Below are 15,510 nucleotides of genomic sequence, written 5' to 3' on the forward strand. Positions count from 1 at the left end.
TCCAATATTTTTTATTATCCTTATTGGGTGTGGGTAAGATGATTTTCATGAATAATAATGAATATTTAGGCTACTTCCGTTAATGAAAATCACAATGGAGTAGATAAATAAATAAATTTTCATTGACCCTACAGAAATGATTGAGCGATTCTAATACACCCTTAAATAAAAGTTGTGTCAATACCATTTAATAGAACTAATTACTGTACACATTTATATGCTTGCCAAATTACTCCCCTTATAAAAATCAGCATGATTTAGTGCAAAATTAAAATTGATTAAAAGAGAAATATTGATTAATTACAGACAAAAAGAAATGTGTTTTTTCAACAACAAAAAAAATTAAAAAGGAATCTTACTCAGTGATGTAAATAAAATAAGAAGCTTTGGAAAAAGTTTTATTTGACAATTCTTCTATCTGAATGGTCGCTGATTTTATATTCGATTTTGTGCATCCGCAACATGTGTCTGTTAACGCTGGTACTGTGAATGAATGTCACATGACAAACTGGACAGGCGTAGTTTTTCTCCCGAGTGTGCTTTTTCATATGCAGCCTCAGTGCGTATATGTCATAAGCCATATATTCGCACAGCTCGCATTTGAATGTTTTCTCTCCCGTGTGTCTTCGCATGTGGCCGACCAGTGCGCGCTTCATCCGAGTTTTGAATGTGCAAATATGGCACTCGAACTTCTTGTGAGTGTCTGCGTGTGTCCTTTTGTGATTGATGAGGTCTTCTAGGGACACGAAAGTGCGACCGCACTGTTCGCAGCTGTAGTCTCGGATATTCAAGTGTCGTTTTTTGTGTGTGGCGTAGCTTTGTTTGGTTTTGAGTCCTTTCTTGCAGAGCTCGCAGGTGTAGTTCTTGACGTCGCTGTGGACCAGCTTGTGCCGTTCCAGCTTGTTCTTGTGTTTGAACTGTTTCCCGCACTGGGGACACGTATAGTACATCTTGTCGCTGTGGAGCTTCGCGTGTCCGGCGAGGGTGCCGGGCTGGGCGAAGCCGACGTGGCAGATGTCACACACGTAAGGCTTCTCTCCGGTGTGAGTCCGGGAGTGGTAGATCAGGGCTTGCGACCGATGAGAAGAATAAGAGCACTCGGTACAATTGAACCTCCTATCTTTTCCGTACCCGGTAATTTTACCTAATTTTATCTTTACATTTCTCCTTCCGCTGTGCATCGTGTGCATGTGGTTCTCTAGGGATTTGCCGCTCTTCAGAGGTCTGCCGCAAACTTTGCAAATGAAGGATGTAATTTTAGGTTTCTTCTTTTTAGATTTGGTGTCGCCGCAATCCGGGTCTTGGGATTCGGTAGCAAGTTCGGTATTGAGCAGATTTTTAATTTTGGATTTCTTGCGTTTACGCGAAATGCACTTTGTATTCTTTAATAGTTTCGCAAGTTTAAGTTCGGATATTTCATATGAAGGATTCTCAATCAACGGATCGTATTGTGTATCACTGTCAACATTATCATCTTCCAACTCGGGTTTAATCCACTTCTCGCAAGGCACCTCTTCCTTCACTTCGTCCTGCGAGTGTGCTCCCTGTTCCACTGGTTGCTGTATAGTCTGGTCAGCGCCCGTGTAAGACTTCCTCAGAAGTGCATCCGTAAGTTCACACCTGACCCTGAAGCTGTTAGCGGCCTCCAGGTCCCCTAGACACTGAGCGCAGATGATGTCAGGCAAGCCATCCTGGCAGACTACCTGCACTCGAGCGCACAACATTATTATGGAAGCGATATTGCCGGATTCGTACTCTTCGAAGAGGGATTTACATTGTTCTGTATTTTCTGACAAGCAAACTCGACATGCCTGTTCCAACTTTTCAGATTTATTTAGCAATATTTCAGATAGTGATTCGTTGGTCATTTTTTTTAAATTTTGTGCAATGTCTAGGTATGCTTAAATCAAAGAACAGTACATTTATTTTTCTAAATTATCGATACTTATAATGATTACACACAACTCAAAAATTAAATATTCTCATCAACTGATTCCGAGATGTCAAATCAACCTGAAATGTCAAATAGCCGTATATGGCCGTATAGACTTCGCGACATAACATTTATCCATAGACAATAATTAAGAACTTGCGTATATTAGTCTTTGCAGTACCTACTTTTGTAAACTATTTTATTTTTTTATACGAAAAGGGAATCTTCATTTTTAAAGATCTATAAAAGAAAATAATAATTTTCAATTTATTTTAATTAGTTTTAATGTTGTATTTGACTGACCAATATCTATTTTCTTTCCTCTTGTGTGATATATCGATGACATTGTTATGTAATTTGCATAACCATCACGCAGCTACGTAGGGGTAGGCAGAGAGAATAGAACGCCACACCAATCAGTTTTTGCAAACAATCTTAGCTTCTTCCACATTAATGCATCTTCTCATATGTCGATTGTTCCGACTCTTGACCTGACCAATTTCATTTTGATTATGAATACTTGAGCCAAGTATTCCTCTGCTTCTATTACCAACCACATTCACCTCAAAAATTTGTTTTAATGTTATTTTATCACTCATTCGATTCGCATACCCAAACCATCTTAATACACCTTTATTAAATTTATCGATAATGCTTATTTCAGTCTTACATTCTTTCCTTATTCACCATTCAAACGTCTATTATACATAGTTTTGCCGCACATTCGTCGGAGAGATTGCATTTAGTTCAATTTCATCCTTCTTTTGCCAACTCCATGCTTCACTTCCATACATGAGGGTTGGAACCAGGACTCCATTTTGCACTGTCGGTTTAGCTTTCCCTGAAAAGTTTTTATTTGCTTTAACCAATTTCAGTGCACCATTCAATCTGTTCCCAGCATTCACTCTCCTTTCTATATCATTATCAATCTTTCCATCCCTAGAAATCATACTTCCAAAAATCATCTAAAATATCCCCAATTACTGCTATTTTACATCCAGATTCATCTCTTTAAAAAACTATCACTTTGGATTTGCTGCATATTCATCAGCAAATCACTTTCTTTGGACACATTAAACACCTCTGGCACCAGCTCCTTCAGATCTTCTCTATTTTGGCAAAAAGTATAGCACCGTCAACATACAAAAGGCAACAGACAGTCAAATCAGGTTCAGTGCTGCAGAACAGCGTTTATTATTTAATATAATTTTGTACTTAAGTTATACATATTTATATATATACATATATATACAGGTATTTGGAGATACCTGTTCTGAGGTAGGCAGGGTATGCTTATTCTTTTTATAATACAGCTTTATATATTTTTAATGATAATATAAAAGTGGTAAGACTGAAATAATATGAAATAATAATTATAAAAAGAAAGCAAATAGAGAGTTGAACTAAAAGAAAAGTAAAATCTAAAGGAGTAATATTATAAAATTAGAAAATAGGATTATATAATTATAAAACACTGACACATAGATTAATCACACACAAACTTTTATTTGCTGCTCCAGCTGGGATCTTCCAATTTTTAGGAGCCATTCTTTTGTGTGCATTTTGAATTTATTTCCAATTGATCATTAACATCTTGTATCCATTTAATAAAAAGATTGTTGCCATCGCTTCTTTTGTGATTATTAATGTGCATCAAACAGGTGTTTAGGAATTAAAAAAATAAATCATTTTCTACTATTTACAGATATGAAATTCCATCGTCTCCGAGTGTCGATATTGGTCACTAGACACAAAATTACATTAGAAAGACTTATACACCTTCTACACAAGTCTAGGGGACTAAGGTTCTCAGTCCTGCACATCATATTCAAAACTCTTCTCTTCTTCTAACCCTTATCTGCACCCAATAGTGCATAGGGCACTGCATTGTAAAGAAGCAGTGTTATTGTGTTCATTAAATACACGAAAAAAAGGTGATCAGCCTTCTGCTTCAGGTACCAGTCCAGGGTCATATTAAATAAATATTAGACTGAGAAATCACTAGTATTTATTTTGACCCTCTGGGAATCGAACCGGGGACCTCCAGCATGGTAGCGCGCTAACCACTATACTACGGAAGCGGACAAATTTTCATTAATGTTTCAATTCAAACCCTTATCCGCACCCCGATGGTGCATAGGGCACTGCATTATATAACACAGTGTTATCTTGATCGTTAACACTTGAAGGAAAGGTGATCAGCCCTCCGCTTCAGGTACCAGTCCAGAGTAATATTGAATAAATATTAGAGTGAAAAAATCACTTTTATTTATTTGACCCCCCCTGGGAATCGAACCCGGGACCTCCAGAATGGTAGCCGACCGCCCTGACCATTACACTACGGATGCGGACAAATATAGGAGTAGAATATGTTTATTGGGATGCAGATGATGTAAGTGAAGGACAAAACTACAATAAATGTAGATACTATAAGAGAGGAAATGGACAATAGCAGCAATGTGTAAAGTGCTTGGGGGTCGCATACCAGCACTTGTATATATATATATATATATATATATATATATATATATATATATATATATATATATATATATATATATATATATATATATATATATATATATATATATATATATATATATTTATATATATATATATATATATTTATTTTTCCCCCTCTTGATCCCCACCTTGTCGCGGTGAGGGGGCTTGCGTGCCTCAGTGATTCACCAGGCTATGGCGGTAGTCTAACTACCAGAAGGGTCTCCCATGCCAAGCAGGTTGGTGAAGAGAGGCCAGACAAAGCGGGAAACAAGGTTGAGCCAACCTGGTGAGGGGTCCTCGGACCTCAGGCCTCGGGAGCGCAGGGCCAATCACTCTGCCTCCCTAAACCCTTTGATTACGATAAGTCCACGAAATGCCTCGGACACCGGCTTCTCTGGCACCCCCCGACCCGGCTGTGGTATTAGGACTGCGCTCACTAAACGGCTCCTATCCAACAATTCATCTTTCCGCATTGGAACGTACAATGTGCGGACAATGCAGGTCCACGGTAAAGATATTCACGCGACTCGTATCATGGATGACTACAAGTTAGACATCCTAGGACTGAGCGAGTCGCGATGGAAAGGATCTGGAAAGAGGTTGTTGGATAGTCACATGTGTCTGCACTCCGGCCAAGAACGATATCACCGTCAAGGGGTGGCAATTCTCCTTTCAGAAAGAGCAGCAAAGTGCTTGCTTAGTTGGGAACCAATTTCTGAAAGGCTTATACGCGTCACCCTCCAAACGGCCGATAGTTCTGTCACTGTCCTACAGTGCTACGCGCCTACCGAAATTGCAGATGCCCAAACAAAAGATGCCTTCTATGACTCTCTCCATGCGGTCATCGCCTCTCTCCCAAGAAGAACCCGCGTGGTAGTATTGGGAGATTTTAACGCGAGAGTCGGAACAGACCCATCACTTGCCCCAACGGTGATGGGAAGGCACGGCTATGGGCAAGCCAATGGCAATGGAGAAAGACTGGTCGAGTTCGCTAGTATTAACGACCTTGTCATTGGCGGTACGCTATTTCCCCATAAGTCCATCCATAAGTACACCTGGACCTCCCCTGATGGACGAACAAGAGCGCAGATAGATCACGTCCTCTATGGACGTGCTAACCGGCGAGAGCTCCTCGATGTCAGGTCCTACAGAGGGGCCGACATTCATAGTGATCACGAGTTACTCGTCGGAAGAATCTGTCTGCAGCTCAAACGTCTGCCGAGATGTCCTCGGCGGAAGGGAATCAACTTAGACAAGTTGAAGAGTGCCGAAATAAGATTGAGATTCGAGGAAACGGTCGGACAACGTGCCCAGCAAGAAACCGATCCTCAGTCCATTTATGTTGACTCAATTGAGGCGCAGTGGGCTAGTCTCAAATCGGCTCTCAACTCTTCCGCCAATGAGGTTCTTGGCCCCAGGATGGGAGAAAGACCCCATTGGATGTCAGATGAGACTTGGGGAAAGATAGCTGAGCGCGCTCACTTAAAAGCACTGAGGGACAGTGAAAGTGACCCCTTCCAACTGGACACCCTCAGAGATGACTACAGGCGCCAAGATCGTATAGTCAAACGATCATGTAGACTCGATAAGCGCCGTCATCTCGATTCTCTTATTGTAACGGCGGAACATGCTGCCCAAGGAAATGACACGCGGAAATTATTCCAAATAACAAGAAAGATCTGCGGAAAGAATTCGATAACCCCTGGAGCTGTGAAAAACACAAATGGAGTTATCGAATCTGACGCGGATCGTATAAAGGAAATATGGCGTGATCATTTCCACAGGGTCTTGAATCGCCCTCCTCCACCAATCATCCTCGATATTCCCTCGGAGGCTGCGTCAAGCATTCCGCGGGCGGTCGCCATACCTGATGGTCCACCGACACAGGCAGAAATTATAGCTGCCGTGTCGAAATTGAAAAATGGGACTGCCCCTGGTGTTGATGGTATCCACCCGGAATTCTTGAAATGCAGCGTTACTGGCATTATTGGCCCTTTACACCAATTAATGTCCAGTGTGTGGGAAGAAGAGCGATGCCCTAGAGACTGGGTAAATGGGGAGATTACCGTGTTACATAAGAAGGGTGATCCACTCAACTGTGACAACTACCGCGGCATTACGCTACTCAGCGTACCTGGGAAGGTGCTTGCCCACGTAATCTTGCAGAGAATCCGAGCCCCCATTATGCAGGTGCTCAGAGAAAACCAGGCAGGGTTTCTGCCTGGCAGGTCCTGTGCGGATCAAATCCATAATATTCGCCACATTCTACAGCAGAGCCAGGAATTTAACAGTTCTCTGGCGATGTGTTTTGTAGACTATGAGAAAGCGTTTGATAGTCCGCACAGGCCCACACTCTGGAAAGTACTGGAAGCTTATGGGGTGCCTGCGAAATTAGTGGAGCTAATTAAGTCCCTTCACCTCAATAGTGAATGCCGTATGAGAGTTGACGATGTTGTCACGGATTGGTTTGGGGTCTCTAACGGAGTCAGACAAGGCTGCGTCCTTGCGCCGTTTCTCTTCATCATCCTCATGGATTTCATTCTTCGAAAGTCATTACCATCTGACCGAGGTATAACCATCTCCCCCTCCCGGAAACTCTGCGACCTAGAGTACGCAGATGATGCTGTTTTAATTGATGACTCCGTCGAGGGTCTTCAATTAATCGTCGACAGGGTAAATAGGTACTCTACGCACATGGGGCTAACAATAAATGTTGCAAAAACCCATGTGTTGTGCAACAGCTCATGCCTAGATGCCCAACAACCCTTGATGTTGAGTAACCAGCGCATCGAAAGGGTCGAGAGTTTCAAGTACTTGGGAGTGTACGCGACTGAAAATGGCAGCCTTCAAAAGGAACTGGGAGTGCGATTAGGACTCGCAGGGTCCGCATTTAACAGTATGAAGGCTGTCTGGAGATCGGATTTATACTCGGTGAAGACCAAATGCCGCCTATACAATGCCTGCATTGCTCCTGTTCTCTTATACGGCTGTGAAACATGGCACCTTACAAGGGCCCAGAGCAGCCGTGTACTAAGCTTTGAGAACAGGTGTTTGCGGAGAATTTTAGGCGTGCGGTGGTTTGACTTTGTGAGGAATGAAGAGATAAGGCGTAGGACGCAGCAAATCTTGGTCACAACTGTCGTCAAGAAAAGGCGATTCAGTTGGCTTGGCCATGTACTCCGCATGCCTCCTGAGAGCCTTAACCAAGCTTGCCTCTTTTACAAGGCATCAGGTTCGCGCCGCCCAGGACGACCACTGCTGACAATTCGTCGGCAGTTCTCGTCAGAACTTCGGGACGCGGATCTGACTTGGGAGGATGCAAGGGAGCTGGCAGCCGACAGAAAAGCCTGGAGACAGTTTGTGGACTCCATATGCTCCACCTAGGGAGCGGATATGGTTTATTATTTTTTATTATATTTATATTTATATCTATATATTTATATATATATATATATATATATATATAAATATATGCCTCCGTGGTGTAATGGTTAGCGTGCTTAGCTACCGTGCTGGAGGTCCCGGGTTCTATTCCCAGGGATGAAAATAAATACTAGTGATTTTACACTCTAATATTTATTTCATATTACCCTGGACTGCTCCCTGAATCGTAGCAGTGACTGCCTCTTACCTTGCCTTCATTTAAGTAACGATTTAGATAACACTGCGTCAAAACGATGCAGTGCCCTTTACACCATTGGGTGCGGATAAGGATTAGAAGAAGAACGAGTAAATAACTTCCAGTGGTAGGGTAAAAAAATGAAAGACATTTTATAATAAACATTTACAAATTCCATTATATTTGCTTTAGTAAAAATGAACACTATTTAACTATTCTTCTGTCGACATTATCATTCACTTTATAATGCAAGCCGTGAATGCGGAACATGTGCTTGTTCACACTCGAACTGTGGATGAAGAAGCGTTGACATACAGGACACGAGTATTTCCGTTCCCTCGTGTGTTTCCTCATGTGAAATTTTAACTCCCCCTGGTCGTAGCAAGCGTACGCGCAGTGCTCGCATTTTAACGATCGCTCTCCCGTATGCCGCTTCATATGTTTCTCTAAAATCTGTTTCAACCGCGTGCGGAAGTCGCAGATTGTGCAGTGAAATTTCTTTTCGTCGCTGTGTTTCTTGGCGTGGTTCAGCAGCTCGATCCGAGTGACGAAGGCGGAGCCGCAAGTCTCGCAGCTGAAGTTCCTTATGTTGTAATGCCGGTTCATGTGGCTCCTCAGGGTGTCTTGAGACTTGAGGCCCTTGTTGCACAGCGTGCAGATGAAATTTTTCTCGTCAGAGTGTACGCTCTTGTGTCTCTCGTACTTTTCCTTGTGCTTGAATTGCTTCCCGCACTCGGGGCACGTGAAGTACATCTTGTCGCTGTGGGACTTGAGGTGGCTGCTGAGGCTGCTGGGCTGGGCGAAGCGGCGATCGCACTCGCTACACTGGTACGGTTTTTCCCCGGTGTGTATGCGCATGTGGTAGAGAAGGGTCTGTCGGCGCGGGGTGGAGTACGGACACTCGGAGCAGTCGTACCTCTTGCCCGCCGCGTGCCCCGGAACTGTTCCGGGGCGACGTTCCTCGTGACAATTCTCAACATGCTTCAGAAGATGCCTTTTGTTTTTATGAGATTGCCCACAAACGTGACAGATATGTTCGTACGGCTCAGCTTTGACTGTAGCTGTTAAACTTGCGACGCAATCCGATAAATTCAAGTCGAATAAGCTTTCTGAATTTTCACCGGATTCAAGAGCCGCTTCTAATCTCTTTCGTTTGGATTTTTTCCGCTTTTTGGAATGCCTTTTTACGATTGTCGAAATGAGTTCATTGTCCGAAAAGGAGTAGTTTGAATCGTTCCCGGTGATGCATTCGGAAGGCACCAGTTCTGGGATTTTGCAGTCGTCTTTTAAACATACATTTACTTTATCGCCGGAAGTAATAAACTTATTATCTAACAGACAATCTAATTCGTCTTTTATTTTAGAGACAGGAACGGGTGTCAGTTCAGTCAGGACACTATTGGTGCTGACACTATCATTCTCCTCGAAGAACTTTCTCAACAGCGAATCGGAGTTTTCGCATTTCACCCTGAACTTGTCGGCGGCGTCCAATTCCTGGGAGCATTGCTCGCAGATGTTCTTAGGTAAACCGTCATTATTGCGAACTTGTATCCTCGTACATAGCATGAGCTTTTCCGAGAAAGCCAGAGACTCGTGAATTCTGAAGATGCAAGTCGATTTCTCGCCTGCCTCCGTCAAACAAACTCTACATAATTTGTCAGACTTATTTTGTAAGAGATCACAAATCTCTAATTCAATTTTCATATTACTATAATATAAACGAATTAATAGTTGAGATTCGAATTAAGAATAAGAAATGGTTTGTTTTATTAATTTAATATATTACACATATATACATACAAATAAAAGAAAAGGCAACCAAAAACAAAATGATTTTTTTTACAAATGTCAAATTCTCAACGTCAAAACCAAACACTAAATTGGTCAAATCCATAGACGATGTTATTTATTCTACTAGTGTTGTAAGCATAAAAAAAATATTGCATGATCGATTGATTTTTTTTATTTTTATAAAGACAATGCCAAACGAAAACCGGAATTTTCGTCATTTTTAAATATGGCGCTCCGTGAAAACGTCAGATGTCAGTTTGTTTTGAATACAAATTTTAATTGCCGGTAAACAAATATAAATGTTATTTGTAAAATAAAAGTTTAAAGCGCTTCTCCGGATCACGATGGACGACCAAGATTATTATGAGGAAAACGGGTCCTCGCACTTGGGTATGTGCGCGGAACCGACCATCATCGAAGGATTGAGATTCGCGAAGGATTTGTTATTAGTTAATGTGTTATTAAGACTTTTAATTCAATACATATCGATACCCAAAATCGTTAAGCACATTATGTCCCTAGTACTGGGATCCTTCTTACTGTATAACACGGTGGGATTCGCGTTCCTGTGGACTGCCGGCTTGACTATCGGCTCGTATTTTTTGCTTACGATACTCACTCTGTTGATAAAAAAGCGTCGAGGATTAATAACCTCGGTGTTAGTGATGTGTTTTCTGCTGGAATCCGAGTTTTTGGTCGACAACTCGAAGATGTGGCACCAGATTCGCGGGATACAGATGATCGCCGCGATGAAAGTGATCTCTGTCGCTATCGACTTGGATAAAGGGTTCGCTTTCGAAGTCCCGAACCCGGCCGAGTTCGCGGGGTATATTATGTGCCCGGCCAACTGCGTGCTGGGGCCGTGGGTGTCCATTCAGAAGTATAACGCGTCTCTCGAGCGGAAATATTTGAACCGGCAATGGCTGTGGAGTGTGATACTCAACACTACGTTGTCAATCTTAGCACTGCTCCTTTCTAACTGCTTCGCTCCTTGGTACATTCCTGATGGGAGTCCTCGCTGGGGAGTGGCGTACCGCGATGCGCAAGCCTTCCGAATGTCCCACTACTTTGTCTCTACTCTGTCCTCGGCTACATTGGTCGCTGCAGGGTTCGGGGAGCGCGAAGCTGGCGGGTGGAGCTGTCCCATAACTCACCCGCGCTACATAGAATTCCCGCGGTCCCTCGTTCAAGTGGTAGTGGCGTGGAATATGCCGATGCACCAGTGGCTCAAAACGTACGTATTCAAAGTCTTCCAGTCTTACGGGAAATTGGCCGCCATCGTGGCGACGTACGCCGTGTCTTCTCTGCTCCACGGACTCAACTTCCAACTGTCTGCGGTCTTGTTGAGCATCGGGGCGTTGTCGTACGTGGAATACAAGATGCGAAGCAAAATCAGCTCTATCCTGAGCGCGTGCTGCCTCGCGTTGCCGTGCGGACGCTCCTGTACGCATACGCACAAAAACGGAGAGCTTATGGTTATATCTATTAATTTTGCTTTTACCGTCTTGGCCGTGTTGCATCTGACATATCTCGGAGTGATGTTCGAAGCGTCGTTCGCAGTTCAAGAGACCGGTTACTCGTACGCTCACACTCTGCGGAAGTGGTCCGAGCTAGGATTCGCGAGTCACATCATCGGGGCTATTATGTATTTGACATACCTTGTAATTTAAGCCTTATCTTGTTTTATTGATATTTGAGAATTTATTTTTTAATGATAAAAGCACTCATCCATGGTTAGATCTTCACAAGTAATTGTGAGTATTTTATTTTACGCACAGATAATATGTACCTCTATATGTATCATAAAAATAGGAACCGGTTACATGGCACTTAAGTTTGGTTTTAATAAACCTAATAGAACGAATGTAAGAGACATTTAACAATCTATTCCGCACAGCTACTACATATGTCAATATTATGCGATCCAGAAACGGCCATTGTATCTTCAAATATAGTTTAGTTATCTAGGGTTAAAGTTCCGCTGGTGAGGGGCAGGTATTATATCATTGTAATAACTTTAATACAAATGCAACATTGATAGTACAATTACTTGATAAATTAATCAATTTTCTAGTGATATAATTTTAAGAATCACTGTATTATATGTGTATTATATTTACAATTTCCATCTGCTTTTACCTGTAAATTGGCTTATTCCTTCAAAAATGTATTTCTTATTAAACCAACACAAGTAATGTAGACAGACAGATCCCCAGGATCTATAGAAAGATAAATAAAAAGAAGGGGGTAGCGTAGAATATGTGGAGTTTTATTACTATTTAGAACAACGTACATATTGTGGGTGTATTGGCGAAAAACGTTGACTCAAAAATATGCAATTTTGACTTAATGATGCAAATTATAAAGGTTTAATAACTAATACACCAAGTAGTTTGAAATGTCATATTTATGTGGTTTTAAAAGTAAATTCAACTTCAAGTTTAAAAGCGGGTATTTTATTCAGGCTAAAAGCTTTAAATAACAGGGATTATTCAAACAGGGATTTAGAATTTTTTGCCAGTATACCCACGATATGTATACAATAGTAAAACATTTAGACATACATATTTTGCTGCACTACACGCATAAATTTTAATTGAACAACAACAGTACTTTGAAAGCAAACAAAGAAACTGACAATCAAAATGTGTGTGAAAGGTTTACACACAACAGGAATTCCTTGAGGCCCATCAATCAATAGCCCGCAACAAAATTTCCATTAAATCCAGGTATTATTTCAGTATATTCAGATTATCAATAAATTCTTCCATAAAATCCACCGATTAGTGCATTGATATTTACCTTAGTCTATTATAACTAACACATTTGTTAGGTATATATGTAGTGTTGGAATCATATACAAAAATAAACTTATATTGTGTTATATTTATACAGATGTATGTTGGCCAAAAGTTCTTTCCAAAAAAACTTGATTTTTTCATATTCATAAGGTTTTTACCCTTTACTCGTAAGACGATAATGATTTTTTTTAAAGAATTTTTATAAAGCATTATTTTTGTAAAATACTACCTCAAGGTGCATATTTTTATTTTTTTAGATTGTAATATACTAAGTAGTTTGGTTTAAAATGGTGTATATTATCTTGTGTTTCGGTTTTGTGGAAACAGAAACACTTTGTGCAATGTCTCAACACTATGAAAAAATAAGAATATGTATGTATATCTTTATCTATGTATATTTTAAAAGGACCCGCAAAAAAACTGGAACTGTGTTCGTACGAATGTTGATGAAGCTTTGCTTAAATGGTTTTTTGCCCAAAAAGAGCAGAATTTTCCAAAAATTTTATAGGAAGAGTGGATTGACAGAACAATATGACATGTGTGTAACGGGAGAATTGTGTATTTTTTTTATTAAGACTTATTGTGTTATGTATGTGACCGTTACAGATAATTCATGTCTTCATGTGATGTTTATAAAAATACCTATTCACGGATACGAGTAACCGTTATAATGAGCAAATTCAGTCGGTCCCTTCTTCCTCGTAATAACTGAGTTTGACTGTATTTGAAATATAAAAAAGATATATAAAATGTAATATTGAAATAATTTGTAACGTTTATAACATTTTCTTAGCATGGAAATACTCGATATGCATTTGACAGCATTTTTTGCATTATTGTAGTATAAAAGTAGAGATGGAATGCACAAACACTATTTAAGAAGAATTTATTATATCTTAAGAGATGATAAAATTATTTATTCATTGTGAAGCCTGAGGAGGCCTTAATTAAAAATGTACTCATGTTGTGGCAGAAGGGGAGAAGGAATTGTAAAGCCTATTTACTCTTTGTTTATGAATGGGAATATTATTGAATTAATAAAAATGTAATGGACATGATATTGAGAGAATAAATATAGGATATATTTCATTATAATATTGGGTATGTAGGTTCAAACACTGTAGACCTATGCAAAAGTAACCTTTGTCGAATTTGTTTAGTTCCATACACACTATATTGCAAGAATATTTAGGGAATGCAATATTTAAATTTTTAATATTTAATTTATTATTTCTCTAAATAGATAAAGAGACTAATAAATTACCGAATATACTTGTTGCAGCTAAAAAGCTATTATATAAAAAAATGCGGCGAGTGTAAAATGTACTTGTACTAAGCAAATGTTTTTTTAAAACTTTACAAAAAAATCCTAGGTCATTGTATTATATATAATTAATATTTTGAGAGCTTACTTTGTGGTTTTCCATTTTATATCATGTAAAAATTACTTTTGATATTTTACATGTCAAATTTGTTAAAAATGCTGAATTTGATTAGCTTAGGAGTCATTCATATCAAGATTTTTACTGTACTGCCAACATAGACAAGGCAGCTTATTGGGATGGGAATATGGAAGTCTGTAAATCAATTGGTCTAGTCACATACTTCTTTAATAAAAGACCGAGGTTTAAACATAGATGAAGAAGTTTATTAATATGGGAATATTGATGTATGACAGGGCCTACGACCCGTCTTTGGCTTGTTTGAGTGTTAAATTTATAGACTTGTAACATTCATATTTCTATCTATGATTGAAAACCATATTACTCAAATTTTTGAAAGTTGCATGTAAGCTTTAATGGAATATATCACTACTATTTTTCTATAACTTTGTCTCTGACATCTATCGTTGAAACGCAAGCATTAATGATAGATTTCTGTCAACTTACTTATATAAAAAACAGATGTCATCAATGAAGTAATATTTAATAAATAATTCAATAAGTAATAATTATGGGTAATTTATATAGCGCTATTTTCATAAATATACCTCAAGGGCACTTATGCAGACTTGGATGATAAAAAAAACTCTTTGAAATTATCCATTATGGATAGGATGGCAAATAATAATTTTAAAAAGATCACTTAAACCAGTCAATGTAAGCCCTATGAATCCCCAGACTTTCATATTTCTATCTCAATAGAATTATTTGTGTATGTCAAATATCAATAAAAATCTTCAAAATTATTAGGTTTTTAAATCAGAAAGATCACACAATTATTGTATCTAATATAGTGATTTAAACCATAGTAATTTTTATTAAGCTATAATTATGGTATTATGATTGTCTTTTGTGATATTATGATTAAGACAAATGTGAAATTTGTTTTTATACTTGATTTATTTGTTTTACAACTAAGATATATTTGAGAATTTCATTAAATAAGTAAGAATAAAGTAGTGATTGTTTTATTGTATATTTCATCAAACCAACATTGATATGTAGGCAATAATAACAAAATAATCCTTAAAAATCATCATTGGTGAAAAATCACAACTGGGACTTTGCAAAAAGCATCTATATTGCTAGTGACTAGGTCTACTATGCACAGGGTCCTGGCTTCAATTCCTGATAGAATCAGCGTAAAAATAGACATGTAAAGTAACCCAGAAAAAATCTCATTGCACTTTCTATATATTTTTCTTTTCCTTGATGATATGCATAATATGCTCTTTTTTCTTGACTTATTACATGACAACATTATTTGCTTAGAGATTAGACGTCGTATCGCCATCGCCAAAAGTGCCATGTCTAAGCTAGACAAAATTTGGAAAGACCGGGGTGTGAGTAACAACACCAAGATGAAGCTTGTCAGGAGCTTGGTCCACTCCATTTTTCTCTATGCTGCTGAAACATGGA

The 15,510-nt window shown here is 39.3% G+C and overlaps 2 protein-coding genes across 2 annotated transcripts; one reads left to right on the forward strand and one right to left on the reverse strand.

Moving 5' to 3' along the window:
• Positions 1–391: 391 nt before the first annotated feature.
• LOC148303455 (uncharacterized) lies at positions 392–9,892 on the reverse strand. Its single transcript, XM_088269951.1, has 4 exons — positions 8,263–9,892; positions 4,798–4,851; positions 2,960–3,042; positions 392–1,900 (listed from the first exon to the last, which is right to left on the reverse strand). The coding sequence occupies exons 1-4, from the start codon at positions 9,759–9,761 to the stop codon at positions 399–401; spliced, it is 3,138 nt and encodes a 1,045-aa protein (XP_088126077.1). The 5' UTR covers positions 9,762–9,892; the 3' UTR covers positions 392–398.
• Positions 9,893–10,050: 158 nt separating this feature from the next.
• On the forward strand, positions 10,051–12,770 carry por (Protein-serine O-palmitoleoyltransferase por). The gene has a single exon (XM_088269936.1). The coding sequence runs from the start codon at positions 10,193–10,195 to the stop codon at positions 11,516–11,518; it is 1,326 nt and encodes a 441-aa protein (XP_088126062.1). The 5' UTR covers positions 10,051–10,192; the 3' UTR covers positions 11,519–12,770.
• Positions 12,771–15,510: the final 2,740 nt, after the last annotated feature.

Source organism: Brachycentrus maculatus, unplaced genomic scaffold, assembly GCF_059751285.1.
Source record: "Brachycentrus maculatus isolate JH-2025_06_01 unplaced genomic scaffold, ASM5975128v1 h1tg000368l, whole genome shotgun sequence".
Lineage (NCBI taxonomy): Eukaryota > Metazoa > Arthropoda > Insecta > Trichoptera > Brachycentridae > Brachycentrus > Brachycentrus maculatus.

Coding starts and splice junctions, on each gene's coding strand:
- LOC148303455 (XM_088269951.1), bottom strand. CDS start 9,761: ATGAAAATTGAATTAGAGATTTGTGATCTCTTACAAAATAAGTCTGAC. Junction 3,043..4,797: donor AGGCATTTCGTGGACTTATC/GTAATCAAAGGG, acceptor TTGCCAAAATAG/AGAAGATCTGAAGGAGCTGG. Junction 1,901..2,959: donor GAATATGCAGCAAATCCAAA/GTGATAGTTTTT, acceptor CTTTGATTTAAG/CATACCTAGACATTGCACAA.
- por (XM_088269936.1), top strand. CDS start 10,193: ATGGACGACCAAGATTATTATGAGGAAAACGGGTCCTCGCACTTGGGT.